General features: G+C 41.4%; 1 protein-coding gene across 3 annotated transcripts in view; it reads right to left on the bottom strand.

The window, feature by feature from the left end:
* ADGB (androglobin) overlaps positions 1–24,923 on the bottom strand; it is a 224,409-nt gene that overhangs the window by 43,763 nt on the left and 155,723 nt on the right. For all 3 annotated transcript variants that reach the window (XM_073337563.1, XM_073337564.1, XM_073337565.1), the window contains 3 exons: positions 19,847–20,034; positions 17,845–18,029; positions 4,082–4,278 (listed from right to left, as the gene is read on the bottom strand). In XM_073337563.1, the coding sequence (XP_073193664.1) occupies positions 4,082–4,278; positions 17,845–18,029; positions 19,847–20,034 (570 nt within the window). The remainder of the gene's footprint in view (positions 1–4,081; positions 4,279–17,844; positions 18,030–19,846; positions 20,035–24,923) is intronic.

Below are 24,923 nucleotides of genomic sequence, written 5' to 3'. Positions count from 1 at the left end.
TACCCTTTCCAAAAACTTCTTGGATTGTCTGTGCACCACTGTATTGCACTCCCAGCAGATGTCAGGGTGATTGAAGTCTCCCATGAGAACCAGGGCCTGAGATCTAGTAACGTTAGTTGCAAAAGAAAGCCTTGTCCACCTCATTCACCTGGTCTGGTGGTCTATAGCAGACTCCCTCCACGACATCACCCTTGTTGCTCACACTTCTAAACTTAATCCAGAGACCCTCAGTTTTTCTGCAGTTTCATACTGGAGCTCTGAGCAGTCATGTTGCTCTCTTACATACAATGCAACTCCCCCACCTTTTCTGCCCTGCCTGTCCTTCCTGAACAGTTTATATCTATCCATGAGAGTACTGTAGTCATGTGAGTTATCCCACCAAGTGTCTGTTATTCCAATCATAATTATAATTCACATCATAATTCCTTGACTGTGCCAGGACTTCCAGTTCTCCCTGCTTGTTTCCCAGGCTTCTTGCATTTGTGTATAGGCACTTAAGATAACTCGCTGATCGTTCCGCTTTCTCAGAGAAAGATAATGAAGGACCATCAATAACAGGGCTTTGTGATCCTACCCATCTAGCTTTCCAGACCACAGTTCAACTTAATTTTACAATTCCTGGCAGGCCTTCTTGAATTCCAGGGCAGCAGAAGAGCAATACTCCAGTGAAGTACTCCTAATGATTGCATGCTTGGTATCTGGGATCCTTGGAAAATACAAAACTTTAGGAACTGTCTATTGAACTCTTCATTTCATGTTGTAAAAATGTAACTAATAATTATAAGTGGACTTACTGGGATTTTGTTCTGTGGGAAATATCACACTCTGCTTTTTAAAAATTCAATTTTAGGAATTTAGCTTCTGATAGACTCTGCTCTGACTTCTGTTTTTCTTGGTGTTTCTAGACTAGTGAGCTCAGGAAATTGGTCAGAAGTGCTTCTCTAGTCTAACCAGTAAAGGCCACGTAAGTTTGTTTTGAGATATTAATGCTTAATTGACAAGTCATCCTGCAACATCAAAAATTTAGCAGCAAAACTTTCTTTTTTGGTGGGGTGAGGGGAGGAGCTTTGAGCCCTAAGTTGGAATCTAAGAACTAGATCTGCTGAAGTCCAATGGACCCTGAGTGAAGAAAAATCCTTAAGAGGAAGAAAACAGTTCCTCTCTGGGAAACCTAACACTCACCTAGGACAAGTCTGTACTCAGCCACTTGCATAGATGTATAAGCCTTCCTCCTTTTCACCTGCAATCCCCATTAAGCAGCCACTATAGCAGCAGCTCTTCTACTCTCCTCAGCACATGGACTGCTGCATGCTAGCAATCCTTAGGATGCAAACTACCCAAAACACATGTGTAGACCCTGGTGTATCACAGAAAAGTGCATACTACATTCTCTAAAGGAACAGTGCTGTGTGCATGTCCACCCTACCCCTGTATGCTCAATGCTGCTGCAACTTTGCATCACTCTCTATTGAGCACGGTGCCTAACAGACTTAGAACATAAGCAGATATTGCTTTATCTTGTTAAAATAAGCAAGTCCCAAGAGTTTGTGTCCCCTTTGTCCTAGTAAATCATGCTGAAATGTTGAAAAGTCTATTGATAATAAAAATGGAATAGACAATCCTTCTGTAACAGCTGCAGCTTCCTGCAAGCCTGTCAGATCTAATACCACAAAAGTTTGGGAATAAATCCCATATGAAAAGTGCAGCCGCAGAAATGTCTAAGTCTGATGTCCACTGCTGCAGTCAACTGAGAGTGTGACATTCAGAGTACTGTCAGGAGAAGGAGAGATGGAGAAAGAGCTTCCGAGTGCCTGGTCTATGCCTTAAATATAGATCTTCTGCCCTTGAGATCTTTTGTTTTACTGGGCTGGCAAATCTGAGAACCAAGAACCACAATTTATGTGGAGAAAACTAAAAATGTACCTTCAAATCTATTACAGTGGAACTCACTTCTAGTGTACTCAGAAACAGTGAACATCTCTACAGTGAAGACCTTAAAGTCCCACATTGTTCAGATTATTGCAGCATGCAATTAATATTCTGATTGTAATGAATCTGATTGTTTTCATATAAAAACTCATTTCACTATAAGAGAATTTAGGTGTATATACAGAATGTTAAATGGTGTTGATGTGATGGACTCATAATAATTCTTAGCACTTACATAATGCCTTTCATCCTTTAATTGTTTTACAAGTCTCACAACACTGTTTTGATGTATATAAATATTATTGAACCACTTTGCAGATGAAGAAACTGATGCACAGAAACTATGTTGTATTCTTGAGGGAACATTAAGTCTCTTTGCATTGCCAAATCTGGCCGTTATTTCTTCTACACATTCTCCAAAATCCATTCTTACCTCTCTAACCCCACTGTCAAAACCCTCAGCCATGCCTCAGTAATCTTACCTCTCAGCTTCTGCAGCCTCTTCTTCCATGACACACCCTCTGACCTCTCCAGTCCATCTAGAATGCAGTTGCTAAACTCATCTAAGTTTCCTGCCTTTGTCAGCAGTCCTAATTAAATCTTGTTACTGGCTTTTTCAAACTGTTCTCAATCAAATTCAAGCTTCTTGTTCTTACTTTCAAAGTCCACCACCAGAACAATCTCATATTACTTCACTGCTAGCAATGCTTTTATTCCCTGCTCACTCCCTTTACTCCACCCAAGATGCTCTCACTTATAACTTTTTCCTGCTCTTGGACATCCACCATTTTCCACGTAACTCCTTTTTCTAACTGGAACTCTCTTTCCTAATCCAGTCCACCATGCTTCCATCCTTTCTCCCTTCACATTTCTCTTCAAGACACATATTTCCCATGAGGCCAATATAAACTAATCCTCCTCTCTTCGTACCTCCATCTGCATTTGTGCGTACATATGCACATACTTAAACCCACAAACCATCACATCACTCATTATTGGAGATGTCTTCTGCCAGACTGTCATAAGCACACAGCCTTGAGTTCACTATGGACTCCTGTAAAATGAGGTGCACCCACCTCTTGCAAGCACCTCCTGATCGAGTGTGTATGCCTGCAATCTCTCAGTTTGTGATTTCTCAGGTGGGTTTTCTCAGCAGGCCTAAACTGAGACAAGTCACAAAGTAGGTGGGAAAACAGGACAGTAGGAATGGATGCATTTCCATTTAGAGATCTGGGGTGGAGTCCTGTCCCTCTTGAAGGGAATGAAAGTTTGCCCATTAACTTCTATGGGACCAGAATTTCTCCTCTGCTTCAGTTCAGGTGGTAGAGGCTCATGCTTTTAGGATGTTTTTCTAAAATATATATGTGAGCTCAACCACAAGATATGTGGTCGGTGCAGGAATTGCTGGGTGAAATTATTTGCCCCGCGTTATGCAGGAAGTCAGACTAGATGATAATCATTGTCCTTCTGGCCTTAAAATCTGTGGTTCTATGACAGAAGGAGATGGTTTCAGTGATCAGATAATGTGGCTGTGAAGATTTTGATGACTGCATCTTGAAGAGGTTGTGTGTGTGTGTTGTGACATAACCCTCTTTCTTCCTTCACACACTCAAACATATGCACATGCATGAATACACAAATACAGATAGTAAAGAATATGAGTATGAAGAGTAGGCCTCATGAGAAAAGTAAGTTTTGAACAAAAAGACTAAGGAGGAAAAAACAGAGGGCATGGCAGATTGGGTTACCAAGGAAGATACTGGCATGGGTATGTATGTAAAAATATGATTGTTGAAGAAAGATACAACAGGACTGGTTAATTTAGAATATTGGGTGGAGCAAAAGGGCTGAGGTGGGGAGTAAATAGAGTTCCATTGTTAAATCAATGGGATTCTGCACACACTTGTATTATTTTGCAGTTATTATTTGGGGCCTTAGATTTTTAAATCCTCAGAGCAGGGCCAGTACTATAAATATTTGTGGCACTACAGAAATAAAATAAATAACAACAACTATATCATTCTATGAGAATATAAGGTTTACACAGTATCAGGATATTAGATTTTCACATTTAATAAAAGAATTATTGGGACCACTCTTCTATTGTGCTTTTCCAAAATCTTTGCAGAAATTTGGATTTAAAATTTCTTACCGGTTGTGGATCTACAGCATTCTTTTCAAGGGCTGGGAGGATGGCAGTCTCTTCTTCTATTACAGCCTGGCCTTCTAGTGCACTTCCTGGCCTATGAGATTTGATGCCTTTCTGGGATGCTAAAGCTCCTTTTCTTTTGGTCCCTCCAGTTTCTGAGTCCTTCTTTGTGCTGCTTTGGCTAATCTGACCTTTGCTTGCTGGCAGATAGATAAAAATGTCAACTTTCAGTTTCCTGGAATTCTACAAATTTAGTAGAATCAGCTGAATGGACACAGGCACATATTGTAAAGAGAAAGAGGGACTTTAGTCAATTTTCACTCAGTTCATTCTGTTCACAAGGTTCTAATTAACTCTATGACTGGGCTTTGATGGTTCTAGTTCAACAAAAGGATATTTTTCTGGAGATAAAGCATTGTTGTATATCCAATGTGAAAATCTCTGTTTAAATCTGGCAATTAATATATCTCATGAAGATCCTACAACATTATTAGTCTGGAACACTATTTCCAGAATGCTTTTGATAATAGCAAGAATAACAACAGCTCCATATGTTTACTGATGGGTTGATCAACATGATACTATCATTATTTCCCCACAACCTGTCCATAGGCCTTAGATATTCTGAAAAATGTAAAACATTACAACATGAATATTTTTCTTTATTATTTATCTGACAGAGGGGCTGAATCCTCAGATGTGTTAGAAAAGCATAGCTAGATCCATTTTCTAGCTAGAATATGCTATTTCTGGGTGAAGGAACCACTCAGGATTAATAAACAACCTGTTCAGATGATCTGCCAGTGTATTCTGAGCCCCCAGGACGTGGGCCTCTTTCAGAAGTACAGAGTTGCTGATGTAGAAGGCCCAGAGCAGTATTCCTTCCTGACAGAGCAGTAAGGATTGAGCCCCTCCCTGCTTGTTTACATAAAACATGGTGTTTGCATTGTTGGTCAGAACCAATAAGCTCCTTCCCCTGATGCAAGGAAGGAATGCTAAACAGACAGCCTACAGCTCTCTGATGTTTATATGTAGACTGAGATCTTGGGGCGACCAGAGACCCTGCATCTATAGGTGTCCCAGGTGAGCCTCCCAACCCAAGTCTGAGGCATCTCTGACTAAAGAAAGAGAGTGCTGAGGTGGGGGTGAAAGGAGCTCCCCTGCATACATTAGTTGGATCTAACCATCAATCTAGAGGGGAGATGATGTCACTTGATACTTGCACTAAGATGTCTATGCAATGCTTTTTCGGAGAACATACTTCTGCCATCCAGACCTGAAGGAATCTGAGGTGCAGTCTGCCATACTGGACCACATAAATGCATGCTTCCATGTGCCCCAGCAACTTTAAACAGCTTCTCACCATCATGAGAGGATAAGCCTTTAAGTCCACAATGGGCTCCGCATTGTATGCGATCTTGTCTGAGGTAATAAAGCTCTGGCCATCCTTGAGCCCAGGACTGCTCCAATAAATTGTATTTTCTGTACTGGAGCCAGGACTGACTTGTCTGAGTTGATCAGGAGGCCTAACACATTGAAGGTGGACTGGATTATGCAAATAATGGACACCTCCTGTGAGTTGGCTTAACATTTTATCAGCCAGTCATCCAGATAAGAGAATACATGGACCCCTATTCTCCGAAGGAATGCTGCTCCCACTACCATACATGTGGGTGAGCTGAGAGACCAAAGGGGACGACTGTGAACAGATAATGATGGCTGTTGATGGTGAATCTCAGAAATTTTCTGTGGCCATGATAAACTTCATATGAAAGTAGGAGTCCCTTAAGTCAAGAGCAGCATACTAGCTCCCCAGCTCCAGAAAAGTAATAATGGAAGCTAGAGTGACCACCTGGAATTTTGTTTTTTTTCATGAACTGGTTTAACCGCCTTAGATCTAAAATAGGCCTGAGACCCCCCTTTTGCCTTCGGGATCAGGAAGTACCAGGATCTGCAACTCCGGGATCTATAACTCCTACAAGGAGAAGCAATTACAGATGTTGCAGTAACGCTGCCTTGTGAGAGGGGTCCCTGACAGGGGGCGGGATGGGGGCTAGAAATAAAATGGAGTGCATATCCCATTTCCACCATGCTTAGAACTTACTGATATGTATAATATGGGCCCAAGCATGATGGAAGTGGGACAAGTGGTTTGCAAAAATTATACAAGAAAAAGAGGGCCCTCTTGGAACTCTCAGACTTCTCTTGAGCTGCCCTTCAAAATGATCTCTTGGAAGATGCCACCTGCCTTGATGAACCGGCGGCTGTGGTCTGGGGTGGTCCCTTCTGGTCTCCGCTCCAACTGCGACCAGTTTTCTTCTTCTCTGCCACCTCCACCCATCTGGCTCCAATCTCTCCTGTCTCAATTACAGTTTTGGGTTTCCCATCTAGGATGTATCTTTCTATTTCCTCAGGAACACCCTCTAAGAATTGTTCCATTTGCATCAGGAAGGGCAAATTTACTGGAGATTCAACACTTGCTCCTGATATCCAGGCATCCCAATGTTTCACAATGTGGTAGGCATGTCGGGTAAATGACATGTCTGGTTTCCACCTTAGGGCTCTGAACCTCCGACGAGACTGCTCGGGTGTTATCCCCATTCTGACTCTCGCCTTGGATTTAAACAGTTCATACTTGTTCATGTGTTCTTTAGGCATTTCAGCTGCCACCTCAGCTAAGGGTCCACTGAGCTGCGGCCTCAGCTCTACCATGTATTGGTCAGTAGAGATGTTGTACCCAAGGCAGGCCCTTTCAAAGTTTTCTAAGAAGGCCTCAGTATCATCACCTGCCTTGTAGGTGGGGAACTTTCTGGGATGGGAAGTGGTACCTGGAGAAGGATTGCTAGGGTTTGTTGGTATATTCCGCTGAGCCTTTATCTTCTCCACCTCCTCCACATGCTTCCTCTCTTTTTCCTTCTCCTCCTCCACATGCTTCCTTGCCTCCATTTCCCTCTTGTGGGCAGCCTCCTGTACCTCCTTCTCCAGCCGCATGAGTTCTATCTGTCTTTCATATTCCCTTTGTTTTTCCTCAGCCTGAAATTTGGCTAATTCCAGCTGTAGTCGAGCTGAGGATTTGGTCATTCTAACCTCTCTGTTTTTAACTAACTTTACACCCGAGGTTTAGAAATAAACAAACAAAACTTGGCTGTAAAATTTTGCTGTGCTGGAATAGAATACCTATTCTCTGATAGTGACTGTCAGCCTACAGAAAAAGACAATTCCCTTGTCTCTGCTCTGGGCCCAAATTAAAGCAAAAAACCTCCAACTACTTGGAAACCTGCTTACCCAGCCCAAAGAAAAAGCAAATGGGTAGAACACACACCCCCTATTTACTTTTAGGAAGAAAAGAAAAAAAAAACCTCTGGGTTGGAAGACTGTGAATTTCCCTGCAGGAGTTAAGTACCCTGCCTCCAGGCAAAGAAAACCTGCAATTCACAAGATAATCCCCTTTTGTCTCTGCTTGGCCACAAAGCAGAGAAAAAACAATCTGCTTTCAGTTCAAACTGCTTTCTGGACTTCCTTTCCAAAGGAAAAAAAAATTTCTTTTAAAAATCTGTATTTCTAGTTCAAAAAATCTCAACTGGATCTCAAAATGATTTCAGGTTAATCCCACCACTGTGCCACCATGTCAAGGTTCCTCCCCCACTCTGAACTCTAGGGTACAGATGTGGGGACCTGCATGAAAAACCTCCTAAGCTTATCTTTACCAGCTTAGGTCAAAACTTCCCCAAGGTACAAAATATTACATCCGTTGTCCTTGGACTGGCTGCTACCACCACCAAACTAATACTGGTTACTAGGGAAGAGCTGTTTGGACGCGTCCTTCCCCCCAAAATACTTCCCAAAACCTTGCACCCCACTTCCTGGACAAGGTTTGGTAAAAAGCCTCACCAATTTGCCTAGGTGACTACAGACCCAGACCCTTGGATCTTAAGAACAATGAACAATCCTCCCAACACTTGCACCCCCCCTTTCCTGGGAAATGTTGGATAAAAAGCCTCACCAATTTGCCTAGGTGACTACAGACCCAAACCCTTGGATCTGAGAACAATGAAAAAGCATTCAGTTTTTTACAAGAAGACTTTTAATAAAAAAATAAAAGTAAATAGAAATAAAGAAATCCCCCCCTGTAAAATCAGAATGGTAGATATCTTACAGGGTAATTAGATTCAAAAACAGAGAACCCCCCTAGGCAAAACCTTAAGTTACAAAAAAGATACATAGACAGAAATAGTTATTCTATTCAGCACAATTCTTTTCTCAGCCATTTAAAGAAATCATAATCTAACACATACCTAGCTAGATTACTTACTAAAAGTTCTAAGGCTCCATTCCTGGTCTATCCCTGGCAGAAACCAGCATACAGACAGACCCAGACCCTTTGTTTCTCTCCCTCCTCCCAGCTTTTGAAAGTATCTTGTCTCCTCATTGGTCATTTTGGTCAGGTGCCAACGAGGTTACCTTTAGCTTCTTAACCCTTTACAGGTGAGAGGAGCTTTCCCCTGGCCAGGAGGGATTTCAAAGGGGTTTACCCTTCCCTTTATATTTATGACAAGGTGTTGGTCACCATTTGTAAAAAAATGGTTACTCACCTTCCTGTAACTGTTGTTCTTTGAGATGTGTTGTTCATGTCCATTACAATCAGGTGTGCATGCACAGTTGTCGGAAACCTTTTCCCTTAGCAGCTCCTATCGGGTTGGCTAGGGAGCCCCTGGAGTGGTGCCTTCATGGTGGTCAATACGTGACCCTGCCGATCTGACTCACTTCAGTTCCTTCTTGCCGGCTACTATGATAGAGGGGAAGGAGGGTGGGTATTGGAATGGATGTGAACAACACAACTCAAAGAACAACAGTTACAAGAAGGTGAGTAACCGTTTTTTCTTCTTCAAGTGCTTCTTCACGTAGATTCCAATCAGGCGACTCCCAAGCTCTCCCATGGAGGTGGGGTTGGATTTAAGGAATCACTGATTGGAGAACTGCCTTGCCGAAAGCTGCATCATCACTAGCATGCTGGGTGCTGGCAGAGTGGGTAGTAAATGTGTGCACCGAAGACCAGGTTGCCGCTCTGTAGATCTTCTGGACGGGCACCTGGGCCAGGAAAGCGGCTGACAACGCCTGAACTTGTGTCGAGTGGGCCATAATAACCGGGGCTGGACTTTGGTGAAGTCATAGCAGGTACAGATGCAGTCCGTGGTGCAGTCCAGAAGCTCCCTCATCTGGTCTGCCACAACTACAAACAGTTGGTTTGACTTCCTGAAAGGCTTTGTGCACTCGATGAGCAATGCTAGCGCTCTCAGGACTTTAATGAGTGAAGCCTCTGCTCCTGCACATTAGCATGGAGCTTGGGATAGAAGACTGGTAGAAAAATGTCTTGGTCAATGTGGAATCGGGATACCACCTTGGGCAGGAAGGCTGGGTGCGGCCTGAGTTGTACTTTGTCCTTATGGAAGATTGTGTGGGGAAGGGATCGGAGATTAGCGCTTTTAACTCGGACACCCTCCTGGCTGATGTGATGGCAACCAGGAATGCCACCTTCCACGAGAGATACAAGAGGGAGCATGTAGCCAGTGGTTCGAATAGGGCCCCCATTAGTCTAAAGAGAACCAGATTGAGATCCCAAGCAGGTACCAGCAGTCGGGACTGTGGATATAGCCTTTCCATGCCTTTCAGGAAACAGCCCACCATAGGGCTGGTGAATACCGAGCTCCCCAACTCTCCCGGTGGAATACCGAGATGACTGCAATGTGTACCCTGATGGATGATCCTGCCAAACCTTGCTGCTTCAGATGCAGGAGATACTCCAGGATGAACAGTGTAGATGCCTGAAGTGGAGGTACGTGGCGCTGCTCACACCAGCATGAGAACCTTTTCCACTTAGCTAGGTAAGTGGCCCTGGAGGAAGTTTTCCTGCTACCAAGCAACACTGCCCTCACCGATTCTGTGCTTTGGAGCTCCATTGGGTTTAACCATGAAGCTTCCAAGCCATGAGATGGAGGGACTGGAGGTCCGGTTGAAGGAGGCAACTATGGTCCTGTGTGATCAGATTGGGGTAAAGCGGTAGTGTGATCAGGGCATCCATTGACTGTTGCAGAAGCGTGGTGTACCAACATTGATGTGGCCACGCTGCAGCCAGCAGAATTACATCCGCTTTGTCCCTGTGGATCTTGAGCAGCACCTTGTGGACAAGTGGCATCAGCGGGAAGGCATACATGAGACCGTCTCCCCAGGGTAGCATGAACATGTCTACGATAGAGCCTGGACTGTGTTTTTGGAAAGACCAGAAATGTTGGACACTTCCTGTTGCTCCTGGTAGCAAAAGATCTAACCAGGGAAACCCCCACCTTTGGAAGGTGGAATGTATGACGTCTGGATCGATGGACCACTCGTGGTTGTGAAACAACCTGCTGAGGTGGTCTGCAAGTTCATTCCATATTCCAGGGAGATAGCCCACTCCATTCCCTGGAGGCATCCTATACAAAAATCCTACAGCTGGAGAGCTTCCCGACAGAGAGGGGAGGAGTGGACTCTGCCCTGCTTGTTTATGTAAAACATGGTGTTGGTATTGTCAGCCATCACCGTCACGCACTGACCCTGCATTCTGGACTGGAAGGTCTGGCAGGCTAGACACACAGCTCTGAGCTCCTTGATGTTGATGTGGAGTGGAAGCTCGACCTGCGACCACTGACCCTGTGTCTGTAGGTCTCCTAGGTGGTCCCCCAACCCAGAGCTGATGTGTCCATTACTAGGGTCATGGAGGGTTGAGGGGTTCTGAATGGGAGTCCTTCGTGGACTGTGCAGGGGCCTAGCCACCAGCGAAGGGATTATAGAACTCGCTCCAGTACTGTCACTACCAAGTCCAAACTGTCTCAACCTGGGCGATAAGTTGAGGCGAGCCATGCCTAGAGTGGCCTGAGTCTCAGTATGGCATGCCTGACACATAGGTGCAGGCTGCCATGTGACAACGAGGCTCAGGCATCTCCTTGCAGTTGTGGTGGGGTACCGCCTGAGAGTCTGGATAATATCTGTCATTGCTTGAAATTTGGACTCTGGCAGTATTTCTCTGGCCTGTACTGAGTCCAGCACTGCCCTGATGAAGTCTATTCTTTGGGTCCGTAAAAGTGTGGACTTGTTCACGTTGAGGAGGGGGTCATAAATATAAAGGGAAGGGTAACCACCTTTCTGTATACAGTGCTATAAAATCCCTCCTGGCCAGAGGCAAAATCCTTTCACCTGTAAAGGGTTAAGAAGCTAAGGTAACCTCACTGGCACCTGACCCAAAATGACCAATGAGGGGACAAGATACTTTCATATCTGGAGGCGGGGGAACAAAGGGTTTGGTCTGTCTGTGTGATGCTTTTGCTGGGAACAGATCAGGAATGCAGCCTTCCAACTCCTGTTAAATTAGTAAGTAATCTAGTTAGAAAATGCATTAGATTTTCTTTGGTTTAATGGCTGGTAAAATAAGCTGTGCTGGAGGGAATGTATATTCCTATTTTTGTGTCTTTTTGTAATTTAAGGTTTTGCCTAGAGGGATTCTCTATGTTTTGAATCTGATTACCCTGTAAGGTATTTATCATCCTGATTTTACAGAGGTGATTCTTTTACCTTTTCTTTAATTAAAATTCTTCTTTTAAGAACCTCAGTCTTTAATAAGGCTAAAGAGGATCTTAGGGATAATGGTAGCATGACAAATGGGAATGAGGATATGGAGGTAGATATTACTATATCTGAGGTAGAAGCAAAACTCAAACAGCTTAATGGGACTAAATCGGGGGGCCCAGATAATCTTCATCCAAGAATATTAAAGGAATTGGCACATGAAATTGCAAGCCCATTAGCAAGAATTTTGAATGAATCTGTAAACTCAGGGGTTGTACCATATGATTGGAGAATTGCTAACATAGTTCCTATTTTTAAGAAAGGGAAAAAAGTCATCCGGGTAACTATAGGCCTGTTAGTTTGAAATCTGTAGTATGCAAGGTCTTGGAAAAAATTTTGAAGGAGAAGGTAGTTAAGGACATTGAAGTCAATGGTAAATGGGACAAAATACAACGTGGTTTTACAAAAGGTAGATAGTGCCAAACCAACCTGATTTCCGTCTTTGAGAAAGTAACAGATTTTTTAGACAAAGGAAACACAGTGGATCTAATTTACCTAGATTTCAGTAAGGCGTTTGATACCGTGCCACATGGGAAATTAGTAGTTAAATTGGATAAGATGGGGATCAATAGGAAAATTGAAAGGTGGATAAGGAATTGGTTAAAGGGGAGACTACAACAGGTCCTACTGAAAGGTGAACTGTCAGGCTGGAGGGAGGTTACCAGTGGAGTTCCTCAAGGTTCGGTTTTGGGACCAATCTTATTTAATCTTTTTATCACTGACCTGGGCACAAAAAGTGGGAGTGTGCTAATAAAGTTTGCGGATGATACAAAGCTGGGAGGTATTGCCAATTTAGAGAGGGACAGGGATATCCTACAGGAGGATCTGGATGACCTTGTAAACTGGAGTAATAGTAATAGGATGAAATTTAATAGTGAGAAGTGTAAGGTCATGCATTTAGGGATTAATAACAAGAATTTTAGTTATAAGCTGGGGACGCATCAATTAGAAGTAACGGAGGAGGAGAAGGATCTTGGAGTATTGGTTGATCATAGGATGACTATGAGCTGCCACTGTGATATGGCCGTGAAAAAAGCTAATGCGGTCTTGGGATGCATCAGGAGAGGTATTTCCAGTAGGGATAAGGCAGTTTTAGTATCGTTATACAAGGCACTGGTGAGACCTCACCTGGAATACTGTGTGCAGTTCTGGTCTCCCATGTTTAAGAACGATGAATTCAAACTGGAACAGGTACAGAGAAGGGCTACTAGGATGATTCGAGGAATGGAAAACTTGTCTTATGAAAGGAGACTCAAGGAGCTTGGCTTGTTTAGCCTAACTAAGAGAAGGTTGAGGGGAGATATGATTGCTCTCTATAAATATATCAGAGGGATAAATACTGGAGAGGGAGAGGAATTATTTAAGCTCAGTACCAATGTGGACACAAGAACAAATGGATATAAACTGGTCATTGGGAAGTTTAGACTTGAAATTAGACGAAGGTTTCTAACCATCAGAGGAGTGAAGTTTTGGAATAGCCTTCCAAGGGAAGCAGTGGGTGCAAAAGATCTATCTGGCTTTAAGATTAAACTCAATAAGTTTATGGAGGAGATGGTATGATGGGATAACATGGTTTTGGTAATTAAATATTCATGGTAAATAGGTCCAATGGCCTGTGATGGGATATTAGATGGGGTGGGATCTGAGTTACCCAGGAAAGAATTTTCTGTAGTATCTGGCTGGTGAATCTTGCCCATAAGCTCAGGGTTTAGCTGATCGCCATATTTGGTGTCGGGAAGGGATTTTCCTCCAGGGCAAATTGGAAGAGGCCCTGGAGGTTTTTCACCTTCCTCTGTAGCATGGGGCATGGGTCACTTGCTGGAGGATTTTCTGCTCCTTGAAGTCTTTAAACCACGATTTGAGGACTTCAATAGCTCAGACATAGGTGAGAGGTTTTTCGCAGGAATGGTGGGTGAAATTCTGTGGCCTGCGTTGTGCAGGAGGTCAGACTAGATGATCATAATGGTCCCTTCTGACCTAAATATCTATGAATCTAAGAACCTGATTGATTTTTCATTGTTCTTAAGATCCAAGGGTTTGAGTCTGTGTTCACCTGTACAAATTGGTGAGGATTATTATCAAGCCTTCTCCAGGAAAGGGAGCGTAGAGCTTGGGGGGGATATTTTTGGGGGAAGATGTCTCCAGGTGGTCCCTTTCCCTGTTCTTTGTTTAAAACACTTGGTGGTGGCAGCATAGAGTTCAAGGACAAGGCAAAGTTTGTACCTTGAGGAAGTTTTTAACCTAAGCTGGTAAGAATAAGCTTAGGGGGTCTTTCATGCAGGTCCCCACATCTGTACCCTAGAGTTCAGAGCAGGGAAGGAATCTTGACAAGAGGAGTCCTAGTCTCTCGAAGGTGTCCCTGTTTAGAGGTGTGCTCTGGGGCGTGCTTCCTCCTTGAACGCCTTCCTGGGTCTTTAGAAGCGCTTATCCTCTGAGTCTTCTGAAGATCCCATTACTGAGTCCAATTTCCAATGCCTCTTTCTTGGGTACCAATGATGATCATCTGCATCTGGTACGTTCACGTTGCACTCCCCGTCAGTACCTGGCCTGGGCCAGGGAAGCTAATGATCCAACCAGCAAACCAAATTCAGTGATGAATCCAGGTCACGTGCCACCTGAGGCATGTTGCACATACCCCAAAGAGAAGACTGGTAGTGCTAGAGGTGTGATACTGACTGACACTGAGGTGCTTGGTATCCAGTACCTGGACCAAGGTAGAGGGCTCAGATAGGAGGATGCAGTGCCAGTTCCATCAGCAGATATTTTAATCTGGCTGAACTATTTTTTTCCCTGAACAGGGCTTAAAGCCCTTAACCAATGCCACACTTACCGCTCACAAGAGCCTCCCTGAAGCACTTGCCACGGCTGGGGTGAGGGTCACTATTATGCATAGCCTTGCTACAAAAGTGGCAGGGCTTGAAATCCAGAGAGTGCAGCATATCTCCAGTTCAGGTGACAGTACCCAAACTGATTCTGGAACCACACAAAACTACAAAAACAATTAAGAATTTTTTTTTAATCTGTCTAATTACACATGGGTGCTTTTACAGATATCAAGAAAAGAAGCCAGGGCAGGGAGCGCCAACAACCCTCCTGGTCAGTAAGAAGGAACTGAGTGGGGCGAGGGGCAGTTTGGCTCTTTATATCTGAGCGATATGTGCAAAACAGCAGAGGATGCTCGGGCCACCTTAATGGGTAACTCTCCGACAGTTGTGCACTAGTGTGCACAAACACCTACAGGGGAATGGACATGTACAATCATTCAAAGAAGAATTGCCTGTTCCCAGATAAAAGACGCAGTTGTACAGAAAAAAAGGGGGGGGGAGACTAAATTTTTCATGAGTGTGCTTTTTCTGAGCTAACAACTGTCATGAACTTGTGACCACAGAGAAACCCCTTGGTGGGGTCTGAAAGACTGTTCACCTCCCACAGCCCTTCCTGGAGTTGGGCGATTTCTGGTAAGCTGATTAGCATGCATGTAGGTTCTTTTATTATTTTTATATGTTTTCTGTGTAACGTTTTTAGTGGCAACTTAACTGTTGCCAATTACGCTGTTTCTAGCCTGTGAGGAAGGAAGACAAAGACTGACATGCTGGGGAATTCAGAGGGTAGGCAGGGAACTGTGCAGCCTGGAAATACCCTTGTGGGGATTAGCAGACGCATGTCTCTGCCCAAGAGACATGATGGTTGAAGAGCCAGAAGCCTAAGAATGGGTGCTTTTGGTGGACCATGGAGGGGGAATACAGGTACAGTTGCCCTCAGTTGTGAGACCAGGTACCCCCACCTCTGGGCCAGGAGGGACAGACAGTCCTGCTGCAGACTTTCCCTTTTTTGGTAGCTCTCTGTCATCATCTCCCCTCAAGCAGCTGCTGACAACTCACTCTCCCTTCCTTTCTTCAGGAGGGACATTTTAACGGATCCCTTTGATCTCTAGGCTCATGGCCTTGGCCAAGTAACCATATAACTTTGTTGGAGCCTAAAAGTCACATCTTCTCAGCTGATAGCTTGGTATTGTCTTTCAAGTGTTTGCAGAGGTATTCTTTATGCAGGCTATTGTGTGGCCTTCCTACTTGTTTTTCCAACTGCCCACTAATGAACTGAATCAATCAATACATTCCGACAGTCAAATAATCCATGGAGCTCTACATTGACTATTTTAATAGCGAGGTCATGCAATCATAAAATTGTTACAGATTAATTCTACATTCTCCACAGCACCCATTAAAATCAATGACATTAGTTTAAGGGAGAAATAAAATTTGGGATTATAATGTATTTTTGCTTAATTTTAGTAGTCTTCATTTTGAGGATACTAAAGTGTAATGCAGACAGTAATCAGAAATGTCTACATTTGTTCTGATGAAATCAGATATTTTTCTTATGTATTATTGGTAATTTATGAAAGATAAATTAAAGTTATGAAAAAAAAACATTCATTTCACTACAGAGCCATCTGGGCAAAACTACTGGAGACGAATGCATGAAGACACACCATTTTGATCAGTACCAAAGCAATAATTTTACAGAAAAAACACCAGTAGTTGAATGATTTGTCTTTGCCTCAAACTGCTAATATGCTGATAGAGAGGTAGAAACTGACTGATTGCAAGAGGATTATTGGTATTAGACCCTTCATATAAAGGTTTATTTCTGTTAAAATTTCAACACTGATACATAGTGCTATGTGTAAGTGTAGTAGTTGAGTTAGCTGTTTGCTTTGAATTAATCACTGCTGTATTATTGCATATATTTGAAGAAAACATGTAGGGGAGTAAACCCTACAGAGAATGGGATTACACAGAAATCTCTATATGTGCTTCTGTAAACTTCAGTCCTGTATGTAGATCTTGTAAGCAAATTGCAAACAACATGGTTAGAAAACACATGGATAACAGGAAAACAAATGAAGACTAAACAAGCAATGCTGAGATAGGAAAGCACATTGATATAAACCCTTTATAGACTGTTAGATATATTAAGAATGTAATAGGTATAGTATATTTCATCTGAATTGAAATTGCCTGAGCACAGTAGTGAAAGTGTCTGAAATATGCTTAACAAATACATACCTGATATGAATTTAACCATAATTATTACTCCACAACAATAAAATTAAACAGCAGTTAAGAATCAAATGTCAATCTACTAGTTCAGGAAGAAAGCCAGATGCTACATTTGCAAGAGCCGACACAAATTTCGTTCAGTTTTTTACTTCCAATATTTAAAAGCTGTTATGGAAAAAATGAAAAGGCCTACTAAACTGTAGATATGGCTAGTGGTAATAAAATTAATAGGAAAGAAAACAAGCTAAACAAACATAAAACTTTTTCAGTCTGAGACAAAATTATTCAGATAAAAGATGAGAGAGAGAGTGTGTAGGTACAGTAAATGACAATTAAATTTAGTCCCAAAGGATATTCTCTATAAATTGGAATGCGCCCTCCGAGATAACTTTTTCTCAATATTTCTGTTGGCATAATAATGAGCTGTCAATATTGTTATGGTTATTTATGCCTTCTATAAATCTGGCACTATTAGTAGTTCCTTCAGAATCCTCTATTTTCCTGAAGAAGGTTGTAGGGGAGCAGGGGAGAAAGAGCCAGGGATTAAAAATAATGCTTGTCAAGAGGTATTTTCTAGACTAACAAACAAAAGAATGCCTATGTTTTAATCTCTGAAGATCAAATGGTAAGAACAAGATTTGAGAAGAGAATATATCTCAGTTCCCACTAATAAGGGAAATGTGTCCACATAAAAATCTTAGAACTAAGGATCTGCATTAATTATGGCATAAATCCAAATTACTCATAGATGAGTCAGAAAATTAAGGCAAAAGTCACAGGCAAATAGTAATGCCAGGCAACTATGCAACCAGCTTCACCTCCAACTCTCCCTGGGGCCACCAAGCATGATCCTGCATTCCTGGCCCCCATGTCAGAGCGGAGCGTAGAAGAGAGCTGAAATTCACAATGAAATGAGGGAAATGACATAATTCATGGAAAAATTGGGAAAAAATCATAGTTCCTGTGTGTGTTTTAAAGGTTATTTCTTACTTAAAGCCATTATTAGAATGCATATTCCTCTTGAAATGCAAAATAAATACTTACACTGAGAACTTAAAGGCCTTTCAGTACATAAGAAATTAAATGCAGGGATGACAGCATGGCTCTTTCCAACAGTGCTCACAATTTCCTCCTCACTATCCAGGACTTGCAATTTAATGAACACATCTGATTTAGAGGTTTGTACCTGCACTGTAGCAATGTGTGATGCTGTGACTTTTACTGCATACCTAAAGAGGAGAAAAATTCCAACAACATAAACAACAACCAGATTGTTCATTGTTAGAACCTCTAAAACCCAATTAAGAAAAACATCTTCATTCAAAAAACCACATACTTAAATCATTGGGATGGGCTTAGCACATGCTTAAATTGTTTCCTGAACTGGAGCCCAAGACACTAAGCCTCGAGTTGAAAGTCACCAGATGCAACTAAAACAACATTTTTGTTGTTGTTCAAACCACCATGAATTAGCTGAAGTTGTATCACAACTTTCAGTATGAAACCCTTCCCCCCCTCTTTCCCAGGTTCAAAATTCTTAGGTTTACCAAAGCAAACAAAGTAAAAAGATAGGATAATGTACGTTTAAAAAAAAGTCAGCAACTATGGATATGCACTAGCGATAGGCAAAGAATATCTAGACACATAAGCATATGAACATATTTTAAAAATTAAAATTTTTTTGAAGGAGCATAGACAAGAGAAAAAGGGGAAACTTCTCAAGGCACGGCACTGTTAGCAAGTATTTATTATATTTCCATTTCAAATTTTCTGGAATTTAATTATCTTTATTTCTGTTGGGACTGATTCTGCCACCTTTACTCATGGTCAGTAGTCCTTTACTCCATGAGTAATCCCACTGATTTCAGACCTTGGTGTGAAAAGTTATAATACTGCTCTATCAAGAAACATGTATAAAAGTTAGATCCTGCAAAGTCTATGAGTGTGCTTATCTTCAGACATGTGAATAGTCCAAACCTGTTTTAATAGAGCTTTCACCTCCACATTTAATAACTGAAACATGTATACAGTAACAAAACCAGTAGATTATATAATACTAGTAAATTTTTTTTGCTATTTGTTAAATACTGCTGTATTTACAAGTTTGAACAGGTATCTGCTCACAGACCTGAACCAAGAGCCAGGTAATCAGCTGGGGTAAATTGGCATAGCTCCTTTGACTTCAATGAACCTTGGCTATTTATGCCAGCTCAGGATCTGGCCCAAAATCATTTTAGTCCATTGAAAAAAAATTACAAACTCAAATAATTGCTTATGTTGATATAGAATATGCTGTTCTAAAATAATATGTGCGCTCTAATCAAATGTGTATAATTTACAATCAAATGAAACTTGCCTGACAATACTATAGGACGGGAATGTGTCTGGTAGTTAGAGCAAGGGACCTAGGGTAAGGAGTCGTGATTCTCTTCCCATCTTTCTCGCTGACTGGAGCCAACCAATTCTGTGCCTTAGTTTCCCCATTTGCAAAATGTACATTAGAATGCTAACCTATCTCACAAGGGGATTATGAAGTTTAACTTATTAAAGTTTATATAGTTTTCTGAGATCCATGGTACTTAAGTGCAAAATATTATATTATTATTTCAAAGTAATGAATTAAATGTAATGTTCCTTTACAAGGACACCCCACCCCACATCTGCCTTAACTAGTGGCAATATTTTAGAAAACTAAACCCTACTCTGGGGAAATGTTCAAGTCTGAATTTCATATTGAATAAACATAATTGTCTGTAAAATTCAAGGAGTACTTGTGGCACCTTAGAGACTAACCAATTTATTTGAGCATGAGCTGTAGCTCACGAAAGCTTATGCTCAAATAAATTGGTTAGTCTCTAAGGTGCCACAAGTACTCCTTTTCTTTTTGCGAATATACGCAAACACGGCTGTTACTCTGAAACCTGTAAAATTCAAGTATATCTTTCCTGTTTGCTTGAAAGCATTTTTCTTCCAAAAAGAATACAATTTTCCACGAGTAGTGTTATATAAAAAGTGACATTTAAATTGTTCTCCTTCCAAAATTTACCTGAATACAATGTGCTTGTCATTGGGTATATAATAGTCTTTAATTTCCTTAGTGGAATAGAAATTGTTTACAGCATCACGAGAGAGAACGGGGAGTGGATTATGGGAACCAATGAGACGTAGTCTCCATTTCCCAGCTGCCACAGGTAAGTCACCAGTAAGTGCTTCAGCCATGAACGTGTATCCTTTCTGAAAACAGAAAAACATGTCATTTTTCATTAGATATGACCATCACTAAAAATGATGCACTTACAACAAATATTGTGTACCCACAGAGGGCAAACACTTATCAATACCACTCCTGATGTGGCAGTACTATGGCTCTCTTATGATCCTACCGTACCTTAAGCAACCCATAGTGAATACCTTGGTAACATCATTTATATTGGGTAAAATTTTAAATGATAAGTCATTATGCAAAATCCAATTTGGAAAATATTAATCAAATCTTAAACATTATTGCAGCATGTCCATAATTCTTATGATAACTCCCCATGATTAACATGACTGATGTTTATTCTGATTTTGTTCTCTTCTTTTGCATTATACTTGTGTGATGAACTGCCACTTATTTCTTTATCTTAGGGTTTTATACTGCTGCAGTATCTGAGTGCCATCCATATTAATTCAATAGCAAGAGCGATGATTGCAAATACAGTTAATTTTCTTTCTCTAAAGTATGCCTTTGTTCTCTCCCTCCATCCCAACTTTTATTATAAATGGAAGTAGATACACTGGAGGAAGAACTAAAGGTTATTTCACAAGTTGAGAAATTTCACTCTGAATTATGAGCAAGACACATCGAATTTAAATTTCAGTGATGCTTTTCAGTTTGGACCCCCTCTCACCCCATGGGGCAGAGACAGGGAAACATCAGTGAGCTGTATTTTCAGCACCATTCCCCAGAAATTATGCTTTAACTTTACCTTGTTTGAAGCTAAATACTGACATCAAATGGCACCATTACCATAAAAATTGACAAATTGACATCAGTGTATAAAATAATGTAAAATTCCTATAAAACATTTTTAGATTAACCTCAGACTGACCAGAACTCAGAACTCTGGTGTTATCTAATATAGGTAAAACGGGGCGGGGGTGGGGAATGTACCATGAAAGGCAAATACTGTTTCACAGTATAAGCTATAAAACTTGGATGAGAACTAGTGAAGGGTGGAATGGATATATGCCTGATGCAATATAGAGAACGGAGGATTTGAGGTAGGAAGGAGGTTGTGAAAGCAGAGGAGAGAAGGGTTATAGCCAGTTCTAAAATGTTATATAACACTGACTGTAGAGCTACAGATTTCTGTGGTCTAGATTGAACAATGCAGAGGAAAGGAAATCATCTTCACGGACATAAAAATAGGATATTTTAATAAATTGTTAAGAACTTAGGGTAGGAACTTCTTCATATAATATGTTTGTACAATGCCCAGCACCATTATCTTAACAGGGGCCTTGGTTGCTAATGCAATATAAATGTTAAATAATAAAAATATACCTCCATAGAACAGAAAAATTTCCTTCTGAGAAAGGCTAGCCTGCAAATTTTATCCTATGCACCAGATTTTAGAAAAAAAGATTTTGTCTTTGTGTGAGTTTTGTGTCAGAATTTATAAAAAGCATATAAGGTTTTGAATGAAAATTATTGTATGCCAATAAACTGAGCTCATAGCTACTTGAAAAATAAGAGGTCACTGCAGCTGAAGATGAGGAGACAAGTATACTAGCAATTAATACATAGTATATTTGCACCAAAAGTATTCATCTAAATTAGACAAAAAATGGCAGAGACCTAAATTCAGTAGCCCTTACATTTGAGAGACCCCAAATTCAGATTTGTAGAGAAAATTTCCATGTTCAAGTGGCACTTGCACAGGATTTGGCATCTCCTTTTGGTGCCCGAGGTCCTCCAAAAAATGCATACAAAACTTTTGGAGCACCCCTGTTTTGATAGGAAAATGTAGAGGCCAGATAGAATCCACTCTGAAGATTGAGACCAAATTACACAATCCCTCTTTTATTGATATCATAACAACTCAAAGCACCTCACTCACTGGCAAACTGCAGTGCAATCAATATGATACAATCAATGCCTGCCTTTACAAACACAGAACATCTTAATTAGCCTATATTTAATCATATTTATGCTACAATTTGTCTTCCTCTTCTATTTGTGTCTTAACCAAAGTCCACTGAAGTCAATAGAAATACTCCTATTGTAAAAAGTGGACTTTGGGATCAAGCCCTTAATCACGAATACTATATAATTCCACTATAATCAGTTTCTGAATATCAAATTACAAAGCTATATTTAAGTTAATTTTAGAAATTTGGAAAGTCACAAAAATACCAGTACATGGTACATTGAGCACAAGTACACAGTTTAGTTTGTCACATTTCAATTTTTGAAAAATTGTACAAGAGGTTTACTTTTCATGCTCTTACTACTTCAGATTAAAATAAATCAGTCAACCAAGTTTTAAATAACAAATACAGCACAGCTCCAAATCACCTATCTGTTGGCTTCAGATTTATCTATTTTGGTCTTGTGTTGTGTTCTATTATCAGGATTACTAAGTGTTTAAAATGAGAGCTCAAAAAGCAATGAAAAAAAGACCATTTATAATCCAGTGATCCCATCTTGCAAAGTCATATATCTGAGTAACTTTACCCACTTGTAATTAATTGTACAATGTAGACTACTCAAGGCCATAATTCAGGAAAACATCCCTATCCCTAAGGTAAGCACTTAAATACATGCTTCAGTCTCATTGCCCTTAACAGGATTTAAGCACACATTTAAGAGCTTTCCTCAACAGGAATAGATTTAAGCACATGCTTAGGTATTATCCTGACTCAGGGCCTAAATGATTAAAGGTATTCACATGCATTTGTTTTTAAGATCAGATCCCAAAGCCTTTCTTATTTATTGAACATAATAAATAATGCAGAAAATTTGGTCAAAAGGTCAAAAATCATTTGCTTGATATTATTGGACTGACAATTTTAGAACACTTACAAATGATTAAAAATAGAATCTCTGGATTTAAATTGAAGATTCAGCAGTACTTTGTTCCTTATTCTATCTCATCATCCTATCCACTCATAAAAACCTTGTGAACAATTAAAAAAATAAAGAAATAATGTGGTATCTTCTTGGTAGTGGAAGATAGGATTATATAGGGAAAGAGTTTAGATTAAAATAGTATGCTTCCAAATACAGCCAAGGATATAACTAAAATGTCTATCTACACTGTAAAATCTGCAGAAGAGAGACAGACACTATTGTTACTCTGCAGATTTTATCCTCAGAGTCAATCATTTTGAAATTAACTTTAGTTTTCTCCAGAACTGGCTTTGCAGCGGAATAATAAATAATAATAATAATATCTGAGGATAGTTTAACCTTCGTTGAGAGTTGCTGAGTCATAGTTTTTGAAGCATAAAACTTAAATGGTAGGGTTATATCAAGAAAAGAATCTGTTTTGCATTAATTCTGACATTTAGGAATTTAGATATTATTTCTCACTTGCTGTGTTACATTGTTATGTTTTTTATAACATACTATTAGAAAGGAGGTGTAGTGTCTGTTCATATTCAAAGTTAGTTAACTTAATAATAGCATTGGATAGTAAAGCGCTGGCTTTGCAGTTCCCATTGGCCGGAAACCACGGCCAATGGGAGCTGTGGAGGCTGTGCTTGCAGGCAGAGGCAGCTCCCAGAGCTGCCTGACCATGCCTCCACCTAGCAGCTGAGCAAGGGGGATGTTGCCACTTCTGGGGAGCCCCCAGGTAAGCACCGCCCAGAGCCTGCCTTACCCCATCCCGTGCCCCAACCCCTTGCCCCCTCCCACACCCAAACTCTGCTGCTTTGGGGTGGGGGGGAAGGTGTGGAGCCAGGTAGGGAGCCTGCCTGCCCCGCCAACCCCCAGCACCAGCGGGGGTCCCATGATGCATGCTACCGCCCGCACCTGCCCAACACCAGCTGGGCTGCACGCCACCGCCTGCATCTCCAAGCAGCTGGGCCACCCTCCCCCAGCACCCGGGGGGCACCCCACCCCCAAGTTTTATTCACTGGTATTTTTAGTAAAAGTCATGGACAGTAAACAAAAATTCACAGCCCGTGACATGTCCATGACTTTTACTAAAAATACCTGTGACCAAAACGTAGCCTTACTCATAACTACTGCTGTGTAAACTGAATGAGTGGCAGTATCGGCAGCATCAAGAGAAGCCTACAGAGTTTTGGAGCTGGCCTTCTGCAACAATTGCCTGTAACTGCTCTCTGTGTTCTGCTGACAGATGTTCAATAAAGGAGTTTAGCTTAGTATGGTTTATGTGATTATACTTTGCCATTAAGGCCTGATCACTGGTGATTCTAAAACAACTGTAAAGTAATAAGATTTTCTGCCAAAGAGGTTATCATAGGGCATAGATTTAATGTGATGCTGCCTTCCATGTTCATTAACTGCCTCAACCACAAAGGAGTTAGGAGATGGGTGAGAAAATAAGAATTCTGACTCCTTAAAGGGAGTAATATTTTTTATCTGTCCTTTTGCACATGGGAGGAATTGAGGCTACCAGATGATCTTTGCCGGGTCCAGGAGTGCTTCATTCACTGGCAGGGCAATGCAGGCAAAGGAGGCAGTATGGAGGATGTCGAACATTATATGATGTAGTTCTTCAAGCTCCTAAAGGGGGATCTGTAAAGGATCTGTGACCCTACTGATGAGCTCTTGACACTGCTTAAAATCATCAACCAAGGATGGTGGAGGTGGCATGCCAGTTTCATCTGGGGATGAAGAAGAGATGTTCACAGATGCAGAGATCTCCTCATCAGCCCTGGTCTCCTGTTCCTCAAAAACCTCTTCCTGAGACTCCAGTCTCCTGGAAAGGGTGGGTGAGAAGGGTTGTCTGTCTTTGTGAAGGGCAGAGCTTGAGGCCCTAGAGAACTGATGGTGATAAGCCACTCAGGGATTTCAAGGGGGTGGTGCATATGGCATGGGTGGTAGAATCCATGGGTGCTTGCCTCAGCAAGATGCTAGCTTTGGATGTCTGTGATGAGTGACCTCA

Source organism: Lepidochelys kempii, chromosome 3, assembly GCF_965140265.1.
Source record: "Lepidochelys kempii isolate rLepKem1 chromosome 3, rLepKem1.hap2, whole genome shotgun sequence".
NCBI classification, from domain to species: Eukaryota; Metazoa; Chordata; order Testudines; family Cheloniidae; genus Lepidochelys; species Lepidochelys kempii.
Note: the sequence above shows the minus strand (reverse complement) of the source record. Positions and strands in the feature narration are given on the sequence as shown.